The sequence below is a fragment of the Gossypium arboreum genome, chromosome 9, assembly GCF_025698485.1.
Source record: "Gossypium arboreum isolate Shixiya-1 chromosome 9, ASM2569848v2, whole genome shotgun sequence".
In the NCBI taxonomy this organism is placed as follows: Eukaryota; Viridiplantae; Streptophyta; class Magnoliopsida; order Malvales; family Malvaceae; genus Gossypium; species Gossypium arboreum.
The window spans coordinates 68,224,801-68,240,766 of NC_069078.1; the positions used below are offsets into that span (position 1 = coordinate 68,224,801).

Consider the following 15,966-nt stretch of genomic DNA (forward strand, 5'->3'; position numbering starts at 1 on the left):
TTAAATATTAATTATTTGTTTCTAGATTCATCAGCTATCTTATATTTTATATTGTGAGCAACCTAATATTCAGTTAAAGTAGCAACAAATCAAAGAGGGAAGATTCTTGAGAATCAACTGCCTGCATTTTAATTTTTATGAAGAGTATTAAAAATTTAAAATTTGAATTATTTTTTTATGAATGGTAAGTAAATTGAAGGAACCCAAAATTTTAAGTGTTGAAAACTGACCAACTATGCTAGTGTGATGATTTTGTTGAAGAGCTTGCAGTATGCATGTTGCAGTTTGTATGCTTGCTGCAATAGCAAGTTCTTTGTTTAGTTACATTGTAATTATGTTTGGTTGAAAATGAACAAGCTTGATAACAACTTGATGTGTTTAGGTAGTTGAATGACTTATTTAGTTACTTTGTTTTAGTGTACAAGCAATGTTTCACAACCTATTAGGTTGATTAGTAGTAGTAGTTGTGTTTGTAGAAGAAATTGTCTATAAAAGTCATGTATTACTATGATAATGGTAGTGAAGATCAATTTTTCTTTTCTTGTTGTACGTTTGTGAGCAAGTAAAATGTTTCATGCATCTTGCTACTTTGTTCTTTGTTCTTTGTCCTGTTTTCTACTTTTGTTGTTGATAAAACGCCAACAATTGGTATCATGAGTCTAAGTCTTCAAGAGCCATTGATTTTGCTTTTGCTACTTGTTAAGAAAGACAAAAGTTGTCAAAGCCTGTTATCTTTGAGGGATGATTGTTAAGGCAGTAGCAACTCACTCCTGTGAGACTCCCAAACAAACTTAGGATAACTAAAGGAAGAGTTGATGGAGTAAGAGCAAGCCTTCAAAGTGCGAACTTGTTGAAGAGCAAACCAAAAAAGTGCAAGCCAAAGTGGCGGACAATTTAAGTGCAAACCAAAATGGCGGACAGTTCAAGTAAAGCCAAAATGACGGACAATCCAAGTACAAGCTAAAATGGTGGACAGTCCAAGTACAAGCTAAAATGGCGGACAATCCAAGTGCAAGCCAAAGCGCCAGACAACTTAAATGCAAGCTAAAAGTGGGTGCAAGCCAAAGTGGTGGTTAGTCCAAGTACAAGCCAAAATGAGGGCAAGCCAAAGTGGTGGATGATCTAAATGTAAGCTAAAAGTGGGTGCAAGCCAAAATTGCAGACAACCCAAGTGTAAGCCAAAGCGGCGGACAGTCTAAATGCAAGCCAAAAGTAGGTGCAAGTTAAAGTGGTGGACAGTCTAAATACAAGCCAAAATGGTAGACAACCCAAGTGCAAGCCAAAGCAATGAATAGTCTAAATTCAAGCCAAAATTGGTGCCAGCTAAAATGGTGGACAGTCTGTCACACCCCAAAAAATTGGCGAATTCAGAACGATGAGTAAAGTATGTATGTAAAATATTTAGGATTTACTGTAGGAGCATAATTCGCTACCTTGTTGGCCTGATGGCGAGTCAAAATATTGGCACATACTAACAAAGAATTCGTCCGCTGACGGTATTTAAGGCTTTGATTTCAAGGTATCGTCAAGTGAAGAAAGACTTTGCTAGAAAATGATACACCTAAAGAAGAGTACATTTCAGAGTTTTGGTTAGGCACAAGAGTCTACCAAGTGTATGAGAATGTTACTAGAGACTTAATTGTCTTTAAGGCTATCCACATATGAGTTATTGCCAAAGTATAGCACACTAGGTTTATTTGAACACTATTCATGTTGGTTCTCGTGAAAAAATTAGTTGGGAGTCAGTTGAATTGATTAGACCCTCTCTGTGACTGGTCAAAATAGTAATAAAGATATTCGCCAGATTTTATTTACCTTCCCCCAATTTTTTTTTTGGAAAAACTAGGAGATTGAGTTAGGTAAGCATCGTCACTTGTTAAAGTCCATAGTAGGGGGACAATGAGTATATATCTAGTAAGAGAGTAGGCATTTCAGATGACTTTTCTTTCTACTTTACGTTTTGGTCCTTCCTTCTAACCTAAATGTTCTTTTCTTTTTCGATGAGATAGAACTAAAATATTATTTAATTAATGGATGATTCAACCTTATGGTAAGTCTTATAACCCTATATGTTATGATTGTTGATGAGGGAGGATGATGAAAGATGTAAGAACAGTAGGGTGTAAGTGTAAAGCCCTACCTGGGGTCACACGTAGTTGGAACATTATTAAATTAACTGTAAATGAGGATTCTAATAGAAGTTTCATGATCTCTTAAGTAATTGTTACTACTGGATCGAGAAGGACTGTCGAAACAGAAGCTCTTGGTTGAGGTAAAGGCGAGTCGGGTGAGTTTAAACTTGACTCTTGTATTACGGGGCTAGATTTTTTATTTCGCGATTTGTGTGGCCTTAGGTGATCCGTTCGCTCTAAACTCACCCAAGTTAGTCTTTACTCCCAAAAGTGAGGATTCCTTTAAAATTCCTCCAAGGCACTAATTTGTATAGCGGAAGTGGTTGTGCCAAAAGAAGCTACAAATGAACAATAGAAAGCTAAAGAAAGAATGCACACAAAGTGTTTGAGTAAATCCTCAAAGAATTCTACTACTCTTAAGAATTCAACATACAATGGATGATTTACATATAAGGGGGAGGCTCTCTATTTATAGTTTAGCTCTCCTAAAACTGACAGTCAAGAACAAAATACATCGACGGACGAGATTAGCCTATCCCTTGATTTTAAGGATTTACAAGATTATACCATATCAAATCAAATCTACAAGATATGATTCTCTTACTTACTAAAAATAGCCTATGTTGCCATATCTTTATTATTGGGCCAACCAGGCTTTAATCTGATAGGTTTCTCCAATAATTCTTGGAATCGGGCCAGTTCTCGTGGGTTAAATGATCCCTATCTAATAGATCGACCTTCATAGAGCGTATCTTGTACTATGGTCACGGGCTTTGTACTTTGGCCAGTAACATTCTCCCTCACCCATTCTCGCAACGTCCTCGTTGTGACTTCTGAATAACACTGACTTGATTCACCTTGGAACTTTCTCGTTGCCTTGGCTTCTTTCTGACTTGTCTTGCGATCGGGTTGTCTCTTCCTTCGGAACCTTTGCCTCGACTTTCGTCGCCTCTTAACTTGAACTGTTGCACTTGTTGGTACATCTCGTTGGCAATAAGTCTTCGTTCTAACTTGTCTCAATTTTGACTTGTTCCCACTGGAATCTCCTGGATTCTCACATCTTGGCTTCGTACTGCCTACAGTTCATCGGCCTTATTGCTTAAGAACTTTGAAAGGGTCCCTACGATCTTGCCAAGCTAACAAGTCAAAATTAAAAACACAATCAGAGTGTTTACACGCCTTACTCGCAATATTTACTCACTTTGACTGCTTTTGCATCGGTTCTTCCTTCTCGAAGTCCAATACACCATCCACCTTCCCCAAAGGTGATGACTCTACAGTTGACTCCACAGGTCTCATATCGATCTCTTGCTCCATTTACTTTTCCGAAGGGACTTTCGTAGCATTCCGTTCTATCGAGTTAATGCTTCTCCCATACGAAACATCTTCGACTAGTTGGATTGACTACAACACCTTGATCCCAACCTTCATATCCCATTGCACTGGCACAACAATTTTTGACAACGGATCAGTGACAATATGAATTTTATCAGCCAATAGAAACAGAACTGTTTGAATCTTGTCAAGGAAGTTTAAGCCAAGTACATAATCATAATTATCTAATTGGATTACCTCAAATCTTCCTTGCCCTTCTCTTCGTTGATTTGTAGCTCCATATTACAAACAACTCCCACAGTTTGGTCCTCCCCAGAATTTACTGTCTTGATCTTCTTATTCGATTTCCTAATCGACAGACCAAGCTTCTTGGTAGCCTTTTCCAATATGAACAAGTCCAATGCTTCCGTATCAATAAGAGCACTCCGCTTTTGACCCGCAAATGTTGATGTCCACAAACATCAACCCTTCTCTACCATTCCTTTTCTTAGGAATGAGCACCATTGAATTGACCCTCGATGTCTTTCCCCCAATAAGCTTTGCCTCTTCCTTTAACTCGTCTTTCTTTTGGATAGCCGAAATCATCAATTTCTTCAGATATTTTCACAACATGTGTGGTCCTTGACAATGAAAGCATTTTATCTTCTTCTCCTTGTCCCTTGGGTTATTGGATCCTTGCTTCGCATCTCATGGTTTCCCATGTCCACTTGTGCTATCAGTACTGTTGCCATCATCACTAAGTCCCTCTTTATCTTTCTCATGGTTTCTCTCACCATTGCCCTTTCTATTTGGCTCAAACGACTTGAACTTGTTTTCTGTTAGACCAAGCTCAACAAAGGACTCTGCTTCGGCCATGGCTACAGTAAGTTCGGTGATTCATTGCCTACGCAACTCATGCTTTGCCCACAGCTTTAACCAATCCTCAAACCAATAGAATGCTTGCTTCTTTCTCACTCAAGTCAGAGATTTGAAGCATTAGCTCGCTAAATGCCTGAACATACTCCAGAAAAATGCCTTGTTGCGTAAGACAACACAACTTAACCCGAGCCTCCTTCTCAACATACTGTGGGTAAAACTGCTTCTTCAACTCTCTTTGAAACTCCTTCTAAGTCTCAATTGCGTTCCCACCATGTTTCTCATCCGTGGACCTACAACGTCACCACAAGAGAGCCACATCGGTAAAATAGATTGAAGTGGTGTTTACCTTAATGGCATCATCCTCGATGCCCATCGCTCAGAAGTGTTGCTCCATTTCTCACACAAAGTTGTCCATATTCCTTGCGAACCTTGCACCCTTGAACTTCTCTGGTTTGGGAACATCCATTACTTGTTGCTTCGGTCTTTAAGACAACATCCCATTACTCAAAGCAGCTTTGTAAATTGTGAGCTCCCCTTTAAGCTCTTCAATTTCTTTCTTCATGGCTAACACCATATCCTTGAGATTCTCATCCCTCACTATCAGCTTTTACATAGTGGAATTAAGTAATTCATTCATCTTTTCTGTATTGGCACTGAGAAAATCCAACATAAAATCTCTGAGTTGCTCTTTTATTGAGTTAAACCCATCTGTGCGTTCCTCGACAAATCAAGTGTCTCCTTCATATTTCCTACAGACTCCTCGAGATTAACCACTCAATTTTCCAAAGCTGTCAGTATGTCCCTCGAACGACTTACTTTTCTGGCCCTCTCACGGGTTTACATTGGCTCATTTTGATCAACAACTTCTTTCGACATCTTAATAGTGCCTTCGAACTAATAGCTCGGATACCACTTATCACGGGGCTAGATCTTTTGTCTTGTTATCTGTACAGCCTTAGGTGATTCGTTCACTCCAAACTCGCCTAAGTCAGCTTTTACTCCCAAAAGTGAAGATTCTTTTAGAATTTCTCCAATGCACCAATTTGTATAGTGAAAGCGATTGTGCCAAAAGAAGCTACGAATGAACAACAAAAAGCCAAAGAAAGAATGCACACAAAGTGTTTAAGTAAATGCTCAAAGAATTCTATCACTCTTAAGAATTCAACATACAATGAATGATTTACAAATGAGGGGGAGGCTTTCTATTTATAGTTGAGCTCCCCCAAAACCGACGATCAAGATCAAAATACATAGATGGACGAGATTAGTCTATCCCTTGATTTTAGAGATTTACAAGATTACACAATATCAAATCAAATATACAAGATATGATTCCCTTACTTACTAAAAATAGCATCTGTTGCCATATCTTCATTTTTTGGCCAACCAGGCTTCAATTTGACAGGCTTCTCTAACAATTCTTAAAATTGAGCCAGTTCTCTGGGCTAAATGATCCCCATCTAATAGATCGACTTCCATGGGACGCATCTTGTGCCATGGTCACGGGCTTTGTACTTTGACTCGTGACACTTGATGTCATTTTATGTTGGCTATGGTATGGTTGATGTTCCTGTGAACTAATATGTATTCTTATAGAGTGATGTAAATATGTGTACATATGTTTTATTAGAAATATCTGCAAGTACGTAAATGAAGTAAACAACATACGACATGATATGACATGTGGTATGCATGTATGAAAAATTAAGTATTAGAAAGTATGATTCTGTCTTAGATATGAATAAGATTTTTATTGGTGTTTTTGCCGTAATGAGTTGACTCATAAAGTCTGGATGTGTGTGATATTTTGTTGTTGGTGTGAGTGTGATCATTGTCTAATATCTTCCTATTATATAATTCTAGTACTGACAAATATGAGTTATGTAAAAATGTAAGAAAAATAATTTATTGTGTAACCGACTGAGAAATTTGCCATAGTAATCTGCCATGACAGGAAACTTTGTGTATTTGAAATATTAGGTGATGCAAGTGTTCGCCAAACCTGGTTAGGTCCTGTATTGAAGACATATGGGATTCTATTGCTTGAATTAAAATGTTATATTTTTCTAAGAAATGGACTGATTCGAAGAAGCGATATAGCATGGGTTCTAATAATTGATGGATCCTATAAAAGAATACTTCAAAAGTAGCATTCGTTGTGTATCATTCTCAGAAGTGTATTCAACTATTATCTGTAAAGAAGTTGTGTAATGGGATTCGAAATATGGTATAAAGTCTATGATCTGCCAATTGAATGAAGAACGTATAAGATGGTTAAGTGTAGAGATCGGTGTAAGGTTATCCACTAACCAAGAATTAGAAAAAGTATCTGTCAAACTCTGAAAAGAAGTCTAGAATCTTTAAGTTAATGATTTAAACAATATAGTTAAAAGGTAATACTGTTTGGGACTTATTAAGTTTCATATTGAACTTATGGGTGTTTATTTGCAATACAGGTTGTAAGATTTGAATCGGTTCACCGGAAGGGACCAAGTCAGGAATATGCCAAAGTAGTTGATAGTAGAGATATTATCCATATAGAGGGACACTTTTAAGAATATGTTTTTAAATGGAGAATAGTATTATACGCCACTATTGGGTCTGTTTTAATAAAGTTTTAAGTGATATTGTCTTATAATATCATTTAGAATCAATTGTAATCAAATAAATGTTTATCTTCAGAATTTATGGCTTAGAATAATAAATAGGTAATAAGTATGTTCAGCAAAGTCTTTGTCCATTTTAAAATTTTTATTAAGTGTTTAATTCTAGTGGCATCCTATACTCAGATATGGTAAATCGGGTTGCGTATAAGGTGTTACACAGTCTAAACGCAAGTCAAAATGGGTGTAAGCCAATGTGGCGGGCAATCCAAGTGCAAGCCAAAGTGGCAGACAGTCCAAGTGCAAGATATTTCATAGTAGGATGGAGTATGTGCAAGAAGAAACAAGACTAGGCAAGATGCGTAAGGCAAGTTGCAAACCAAGGCTGTGAAGGAGGAGAAGACTCTATATAAAAACCAAATCTGACAAAAAAGACTGGATAGTTAAGTGTGTGAGTCAGATATGGTTGAGAATGAGGCCAATGTTGTAGATGAATTGTTTAAGCAGGTCAACTTGAAACAAAGCATCTTGGGATTGCCAAGCTAAAAAAAATTGATGAATGATTGGTATTTGCAGTATGGAGGTCAATGAGTGTTGAAAAGTGGCCAACCATGCTGCTGTGATGATTTTGTTAAAGAGCTTGCAGCTTGTATGCTTGCTGCAAAAACAAGTTCCTTGTTTAGTTACATTGTAATTATAATTGGCTGAAAATTAACAAGCTTGATGACAGCTTGTTGTGTTTAGGGAGCTAAATGACTTATTTAGTTGGCCTATTTTAGTGTACAAGCAATATTTCACAACTTTCTAGGCTGATTAGTGGTAGTAGTTGTGTTTGGTAGAAAAAATTGCCTATAAAAGTCATATATTTCTATTATATTGGTAATGAAAATCAATTTTTCATTCATTGTTGCATGTTTGTGAGAAAGTAAAATGTTTAATACATATTGTTGCTTTTTTCTTTGTCATATTTTCTGCTTTTGCTGTTGATAAAACACCAACATTAAGACCCCCTCTGTCAAGTTTTTTTTTTTGAGAGAATCATGGCAACCTGTCATGGATCCCATAATATGTGAGGTCAGCTGAAGTGACTTGTTGAAAGTTTCTGTAAATGTTGCTTGTACTCTAAGGAAATTGTCTAACGTACAAGAATGAGGTTGAGAAAACAACTAAAACCTTGACCTTTGAAATCATTTGAGCTTGAAAAGGATTTATTCAAAGAAGTAAATGTTAAAAGGGCAATTTTACTGTGAACCTACCTAAGCAAACAAATCACTGAGAAGAGGTAGCTAATTGCCAATATTGAATGTCTAGGATACAGTACCATTCAGTATCTAGATTTTGTGTTTGTTCTTTCTTGAATCTTGGGATGAATTGTTTTACATTCATGTTTTGTTGAATTACTTATAATAAACTCTTTTTAGAGGATTAGGCAAATATGTCACAAGTCAGTCAGAGCATTAACTTTTACTTTCTAGAGAGAATATTTAATATATTGTTATCACATTTGGGTAAAATATATGATAACTTCAATGTGATTTATAACTTCTCTCTTTTTTTGGCCATTTATGAGGAAAGAGTGGAGAAGAGGTTGTCCAAGATTTGAAACTAGAATTTATGTCAACCAAAACCTTAGCATTAAGGCTTTTACCATTGTATTAGTGGCTTAGTTGGAAATTATTTTTTTCTCCTTATTTAATGTTCTCTAGTTCTGATAATGTGCTAACAGTAATATAGGTTCCTAGAAACTTAGTGGATACTGGGGAGTTATCTAATGAAGAGCTGAGGATTAGACTAGTTATAACTGAACTACCAAAATTTGACCACTAACATTGTATTTTTATTGTGACCATTATCTACTTGTTGAGCTCTAGGTCCTTTTTTTTAATTAGTGCTTTTTTATTATCAATTTTTCTGTTGTTTGCATGTGATTACTTTTGAGCAAGTTGGTAACTTATATGATGCTTTAAAGGCGGCAGAATTGGAAGTTGAAGCATATCCATTACTCGATGAGCTTACATCAAAGATTAGTACGTTAAACTTGGAGAGAGTTCGTAGACTAAAGAGCAGACTTGTTGCTTTGACTCGAAGAGTTCAGAAGGTATAAAGTATTTGCATTTTCTTTTGCTCTCTTTCTCTCCCTGGCAAGTAAATGATAGCCTTATTTATTTTGATCAGTGTTGTTAAGGCATTTGACTAGGCATACCTTACACCTTAGCTATCTTTGTACCTTAGAGCTAGACAACAAAAGCACCTAAAAACCCTTTTGGGCTAAGCAACAAAAATTCTAGTTTCACTATTTAACATATGATTCCCTAAACTTTTATGTAAAACAAAACTTTTAACTGGTTATTCCCATTAGCTTCCAAAATTTAAATAGATATCAAAATTTATAACCAAATACTAAAATCTCTAATGGATACCAAAATCTTTAACATATATCAAAATTTTTAACAAATAACGGTTTGTATGAAAAGTCGGCAAATATCCCTTTCTTATTTTTCAAGAAAAGAGAACCCATTATTTCAACTTGAGGAAAAAAATTCTTCTTTAATTTTTTTTTTCATTATGATCAAAACTCATCTCCATTTTTGCCTTAAGAATCAAAATGATTAAGGGAAATTTGTTTGCATGAAGGGATTTCCATTGCTGTTTTTGTTTGCATGAAGAGATTTGAGTGTTAAAAAATTGAAAGACTCTTAAAAAAAAATCTTTTTAGTGTTGATTTTGATTCGATAAAAGAAGAGAAAAGTAGTTTGAACATTAATTTTTGGGCTTAGACTTTAGATTTTAGAAAAGAAAATAAAATAAAAAGGTGAAGCCTTAAAGGAAAAGGAAAAAAAAAGTCGATTTAATTTTTTTTTCTTTCAAATTTTGATGAGAAAAGAAAAAGATGAAGTCTTGAAAGAAAACCAAAAGTATTTGAAAAAGTTTTGTTCAAAATATATATTTTGGTGAGAAAAGAAAAAGATAAATTTGAAGGAAAATCAAAGGACTTGAAAAAAAAAGTTTATTCTTACTACAATTTTCAAATTTTAATGACCTAAATATGAAAATTTTGAGTTTACAACGAAAGATTTGAATTTGTCGGACCAAAATTCTAAAGAGTGAAGAACATGAAATTTTGATATCATGTTATATACTGTATCACAATTTGTTATACCCAAATTTCCATTTCATGCTTGTGTGTGGATCAATAGGTTAATTTCCATTATAAATTCTAGCCAAATTCCAAAAATTTTGGTAACGGGTCCCAAAATATCTAACAGCTTCCATTAAAAATTTTAGTATTTGATTAGAGATTTTTGCATCTGTTAGAGATTTTGGTATAGCATTTGAAATTTTGGTACAATCTATTGGTCCTACACGAGTGGGAAAAGGTCAATTTTAGTATACAAAAATATCTAACGTCTTCGATTAGAAATTTTGGTATTCGTTAGAGATTTAGTTAGGAAATTTTGGTAATCCTTACAGATTTTGATATTTGTTAGAAATTTTGGTATCAGTTAAAAATTTTGGTACTCCTTCAAAAATTTTGGTATGCCACATAAGCAAATCATTTAAAAATTATAAAATCATATTTTGGCCATAAAACATATAATTAATAAAAATACTAAAATGTTATAAATAAAATATACAAAATATATTAAAAGTGCACAAAATTATAGAAATTTAGAAATTTTGGTATTCAATTAGAAATATTGGCATCTATTAAAAATATTGGTATTTGATTAGAGATTTTGATATTCATTAGAAATTTTAGTATATTATTTGCCTCCACATATAGGTGGAAAAAGAAAATTTTAGTATACCAAAATATGTAACGATTTCCTTTTAGAAATATTGTTGATATTATTGGTATTTAGTTACAAATTTTGATATTAGATTAGAAATTTTCATACTAAAATATCTAACAATATCTTTTAGAAATTTTGGCACTATTGGTATCCAATAGGAATTTTTGATACAAGTCTAGCTAAAAATTAAAAATTTTGGGTTTCGGAAATATCTAAAGTTTCCATTAAAAGTTTTAATGTTGTGTTAAAAATTTTGGTATTCGTTATAACCTGTTGATTTGGTAAATTTGTTTTAAACTGTAAGTTGGTTTACTTAAATATGCTGCACCCCACTTGATTAAACTATATTGCATCTTATTCAATTAGGTTTAAGTTTTTTATTTATCATCTACTTAAAAAAAAATTATAAAATAATCAAAAATGACATAAGAGGACCAAATTATAAGTTTAGTGGTGGTTTCCTGTAATGAACCGAAAGTTACGGTATCGGAAATTGAGTCTTGAGTACTGTTTCCGTGAAATTTATTCATAAATATTTATTAGAAATATTTATGAATTATAGTTGAATGGTTATTTAATGTTTGATTAAGTTAAGTAGCTTGAATTTAGAATAATGACTAAATTGCATACGGTATAAAAGTTTAATTATAGATTAAAGATTAGTAAAAGGGACTAATCTAGCAATTAGACCCTAAGTGCCATGTGTGGATGTATGATATAACATGTGTAATAGTTGGTATATATGTGTAATAGCTATAAGATATTTTATGTTATAGCTATTACACATGTTAATTTTATATTTATTATAGGTTAATAATAATATAATATAGTATAATGAATAAAGAATAATGAGTAAAGAAACATAGAAAGAGTTACAGAGAGCAAACGTGAGAAAGAAAGAAGGAAAGAAAGAAAGAAATAGAAAAGGGAAATTTGAGGATTAAGGCCCTAAAGTTTAATTGGTAAGTTGTTTTAGCTCATTTTCTTATGATTTTTATGTTTATGGATGCCTAATTCAAAGTTCTACATGTATGAGGTTAAAATGAAGAAAAATAGAAAATTTTTAGATATTGATTTAGTTGAATAAATTGAGGTTTTATGGGTTAAATTGATAGGAATTGAAGTTAGAAGTGAAAATTGAGTGATTTATTAAAAGAATTCTAAGTTAGGTTTAAATAGGGATTAAGTTGAATAGAGCTCAAAATTTATGTTTTATAATGAATTTTATGAGTTAGAAATTGTTAATGAGTTGATTAAAAGAGAATATGAAGCTTAAGTTAAAGAAAAAAAGATTAGTAATGGAAAAAGGATGAAATTGAAATTTTTGTAAAAGTTTGATAGAAAGTGAAAAATGTGTTTTATGAATTAGTATATTGATGATTTTTAATTGTATGATTATTAGTAGCAAACGTAGCACCGGATACGTCATCAAAGAAGGGAAAAGAGAAAGTGAACGAAGATATCGATTAAATTCGATAAATAGTGGTTTGTATTTCTATAAACCGAGCTTAATCGTTATTGCTATATTTGATATTTATATTATATGAAAATGTGAATGAGGTAAGTATTTTTACCATATTGAAATGAATGTGATTTTGAATACCCTATTAACGATTGTCGGGCTAGTCGGATATAGTTGACATGTCATAGGAATTGGAAGTATTGGGATATTCGACATTGAGTCGATGAGACACTATGTGTCGATCGCTGTTAAAGTTTCGGATTTGTTCCGATGAAGTACTTTGTGTACTATAATGTTAAAGTTCGGATTTGTTCGATGAAGCACTATGTGCTTATCCGAGTGTAGGTTGGATCCGTGTATCCGTTAGTGTCCGAGTTATGTTAATAAGGGTAAATAAAGTAAATGTTATTAAAGTCTGATTGATATTGAATAATAGCAATAATGTGTTTGAATTACCATGTCTTAAAGTTGATTAAGCTATTGTTTATAGAAATACCATCGAGAGTATTCTCAGCGACGGTTTATTTCCGTCATGTGCAGCTAGGTCTGAAAGTATAAGGACTCAAGATACAAGCCGATCCCCAAACTCAAATTGGTGAAGTTTCTATCTTTTTGGAAAATGGCATTGTACCTAGGATGTCTTTTGGTTATTTTGAAAGTATCTAAGTTGTTAAATGATATTTTGGTATGTTTTGTAAATGTTACCAAAACCTTAAGTATGGTATGTTTTGATATGTTAGTGAAGAGTAATAAGAGGAATTGTTGGTAAATGTTGTAGAGAGAAGAAATGAAGATGTTATAAACTTAGTTATCAACATTTTATACTAAAACAGATTTGGACAGTAACAGTAATCCAACTTTGAAAATATACCAAAAATAGTATAAAGTGAATTAGATGATGAATAAAATAATTAATTGAAGCTTAATGAATCTATTTTTATATGGAAGAAACAAAATAGGTAAAAGAGTTGTATTTTATGAGATATTTACGTTTTGATGAAACAGGGTTAGAACAATTTCTGGATTCCCTGTTCTTACTTTAGAAATTCACCATAAATTGTGTATTAAGAATTAGGACTCAAACTTTATTTGTATGGATTCCTTATTGAGTCTATTTTTAATTGAAACAAATGGCATAGTCATTGGATTTCTGTACAGGAAGAAATTTGATTCGTAGTGCACAAGGGTCAGAGTAGCCGAACCCTGAAACAGGGGAGATTTTTTCTAATAAACTGTACTAATTGGCCTGACCAAAAATTCTAGAAAAAAATTAGTAAGTAGATATATGAGTCTAGTTTCAGGAAAAATTTACGGAATTAGATTTCGAGTTTCGTAACTTGAGATATGATTTTTTTAGCGACCGTGACGCAGATGGATAGTTTACTACGAAAACTGTTTAAGTGCTAAGATAAGTTTTGTAATGTCTCCTGCTTGACTCCGGCAACGGTCTCGGGTAGGAGGACGTTACATTTCCTGTAAACTTTTGTTGAATGGTTGAAGGGGGGTTGGGGAGAGAATCAACGAGAAAGAAACAAATACTCAATTAATAAATAGGTTTATACATATTCAATATTTAATATATTTTATGTACTTTTCATAAAAAAAAGAAGAAGATATATATCATTTTTAATGTAAAAGTAATCTTTATTAAGGGAAGATAGTGTTTTGGAATTTTTATAATATATTTTTATTTGATTTTTAAAATTTTAATAAAATAATTTATAATTTTATTATAATTAAGTTCTAATTGAGATAATGCGTAAATGTTGAGAGTATAATTTTATTTTATAATTTTAATTAAATTGACCAAATGTATAATAATATATGATTAAATTTATTATCATGCTAAATTTATAACTGTGACATCAGACTCAAATAGTTATGGAACTTTTTAAAATAGGATGACAAAAAAGAAAGTTAAGCATAGTTGATTGACTTGGAGTGTACTTTAGCCTTTATTTTTAACTATTTTCACTAGATGTAATAGGTAACTACTCAGAATCCCTTTCCTCATATTCGAGTACTCACCAACAGACATGAGACCATAAGGAAATCATGCGTATTGTCCGATAAAAACTGAATATTTTGTGGATAAGCTGGACTGCTCTTCAAGTACATATTGCACCTTCAATCAAGTGAGGCAGTATACTTCCTATAGTGCCCACGTGTCCTTTACAACCCTGGGTTTGATACATTCCCGTCATTGGGTTTCCATTTAGGTTAGGGATGAGATAGAGCAGCTAATGGATGACGATGGAGATATGGCGGAAATGTATCTTAGTGAGAAGAAGAGCAGGATGGAGTGTGATCAATCTATGATGGGATTCAGATCAAACGACGGACTCTCTGTTTCTGCACCAGTGTCTCCTGTTTCTTCACCTCCTGAATCCCGCAGGCTGGAGAAAAGCTTGAGCATGGCAAGGAGCCGCCATGAGAGCACAAAGAGTTCAGAGAGTGCTACTGAGAGTATAGAGGAGCTGGAGATGTTACTAGAAGCATATTTTGTTCTCATTGATAGCACCCTAAATAAATTGACATCGGTATGTGGATCTCTTTTCATCTTCCATTTTCTTGGATGGATATAATATTATTTTCTTCTTGTTTCAGTTGAAGGAATACATTGATGACACGGAAGATTTCATCAACATTCAGCTGGTATGCCATTTTCCTCCTTGAGAAATGTTTGAATTGTGCAAGCTATGAAAGACCATCTGACCTTTGAAACTTATGGACAAACTTTGGGTTGCAGGATAATGTTCGAAACCAGCTGATCCAATTCGAACTGCTACTCACGACTGCGACATTTGTGGTTGCCATTTTCGGGGTGGTAACAGGAATATTCGGCATGAACTTTGCCATACCGTTCTTTGATGACCCTGGAGCATTTAAGTGGGTCCTTATAATTACTGGGGTTTGTGGGATAATCATATTTTGTGCATTTGTGTGGTTCTTCAAGTACAGAAGACTCATGCCCCTATAAGGAAAATAAACCAAATGAAAGTGAATATACCAGCAAATGTTGGATCATATTTTTCTAAGTTCTTTTCCTATCCAATTCCCAGCAATGTAATTGAAGAAATTCTATATTAGCTGAAATGGACATTGATTATTTATTTATAAATACAAACCCATCTGGATGAAATTTGGTTTCTATACTTTGAGTGTATATGGCGTTAATAGCATGCTTGATCCTATCTATAAAGACTTTTCATCGAAACACATGAATGCTAAAGATAAAATGGCTAAATGCCCAGTTTTAACTTAAACTCTGAAGCACTGAGTGAATTAAGGTCAAATGTTTTAAATTGTTTTATTGATCAAATAAAGTCTTTTTACATGATTGACTTCTGTTTGTAGTACCTGGTAGCATGAAATGGAAGGAAAATGAAAATACCCCTTCCGAGCATGTATAACCAAAAAATCTCTTTACAAAATCTGAACATATATATTCCCTGCAAATTGCAATCATATAGAGTAGCTTTCCGTGAAAATGAGCGAGTCCTGAAACTGAAGTCACAGTTTAATAATGGGAAAAGATGAAAATATTTTTTATTCTGCTCTTTCTTTAAAGGCTCAACAAACACCACAACTCGTCAAAGTGGACTTCATCACACTCACCTTGCCTAGTCACAGCCTTATCAATTATGACTTCGCCTATGGACAACACTACGCTATCACGGCCCTCGCAAACATATCGGACACGTGGAGCGCCTCTAATCTAGCTCACCCAAGGCAGGTGTGAAGTCATAGCTTTGCATGGAGCAGACATAGGATTCACGTTG

The 15,966-nt window shown here is 33.7% G+C and overlaps 1 protein-coding gene across 3 annotated transcripts; it reads left to right on the forward strand.

The window, feature by feature from the left end:
* The first annotated feature begins 11,550 nt into the window (after nt 1-11,550).
* Nucleotides 11,551-15,311, forward strand: LOC108455840 (magnesium transporter MRS2-1-like). 3 transcript variants are annotated; one of them, XM_053019218.1, is made up of 5 exons: nt 11,551-11,684; nt 12,125-12,207; nt 14,404-14,724; nt 14,792-14,839; nt 14,934-15,311. In XM_053019218.1, exons 3-5 carry the CDS (start codon nt 14,428-14,430, stop codon nt 15,162-15,164), a joined length of 576 nt encoding a protein of 191 aa, XP_052875178.1. In that variant the 5' UTR covers nt 11,551-11,684; nt 12,125-12,207; nt 14,404-14,427; the 3' UTR covers nt 15,165-15,311. The 3 variants fall into 3 exon arrangements, with proteins under 3 accessions (XP_052875178.1, XP_052875179.1, XP_017609893.2); XM_053019219.1 differs by having other exon boundaries at nt 11,562-11,684; nt 12,128-12,207; XM_017754404.2 differs by lacking the exons at nt 11,551-11,684; nt 12,125-12,207 and having other exon boundaries at nt 14,221-14,724.
* Nucleotides 15,312-15,966: the final 655 nt, after the last annotated feature.

What these genes read in the sequence shown, in the direction of transcription:
- LOC108455840 (XM_053019218.1), top strand. Translation starts at nt 14,428, where the DNA reads ATGGATGACGATGGAGATATGGCGGAAATGTATCTTAGTGAGAAGAAG. An exon ending in CCCTAAATAAATTGACATCG is followed by an intron (nt 14,725 to 14,791) that starts GTATGTGGATCT and finishes TTCTTGTTTCAG; the next exon opens with TTGAAGGAATACATTGATGA. An exon ending in ATTTCATCAACATTCAGCTG is followed by an intron (nt 14,840 to 14,933) that starts GTATGCCATTTT and finishes TTTGGGTTGCAG; the next exon opens with GATAATGTTCGAAACCAGCT.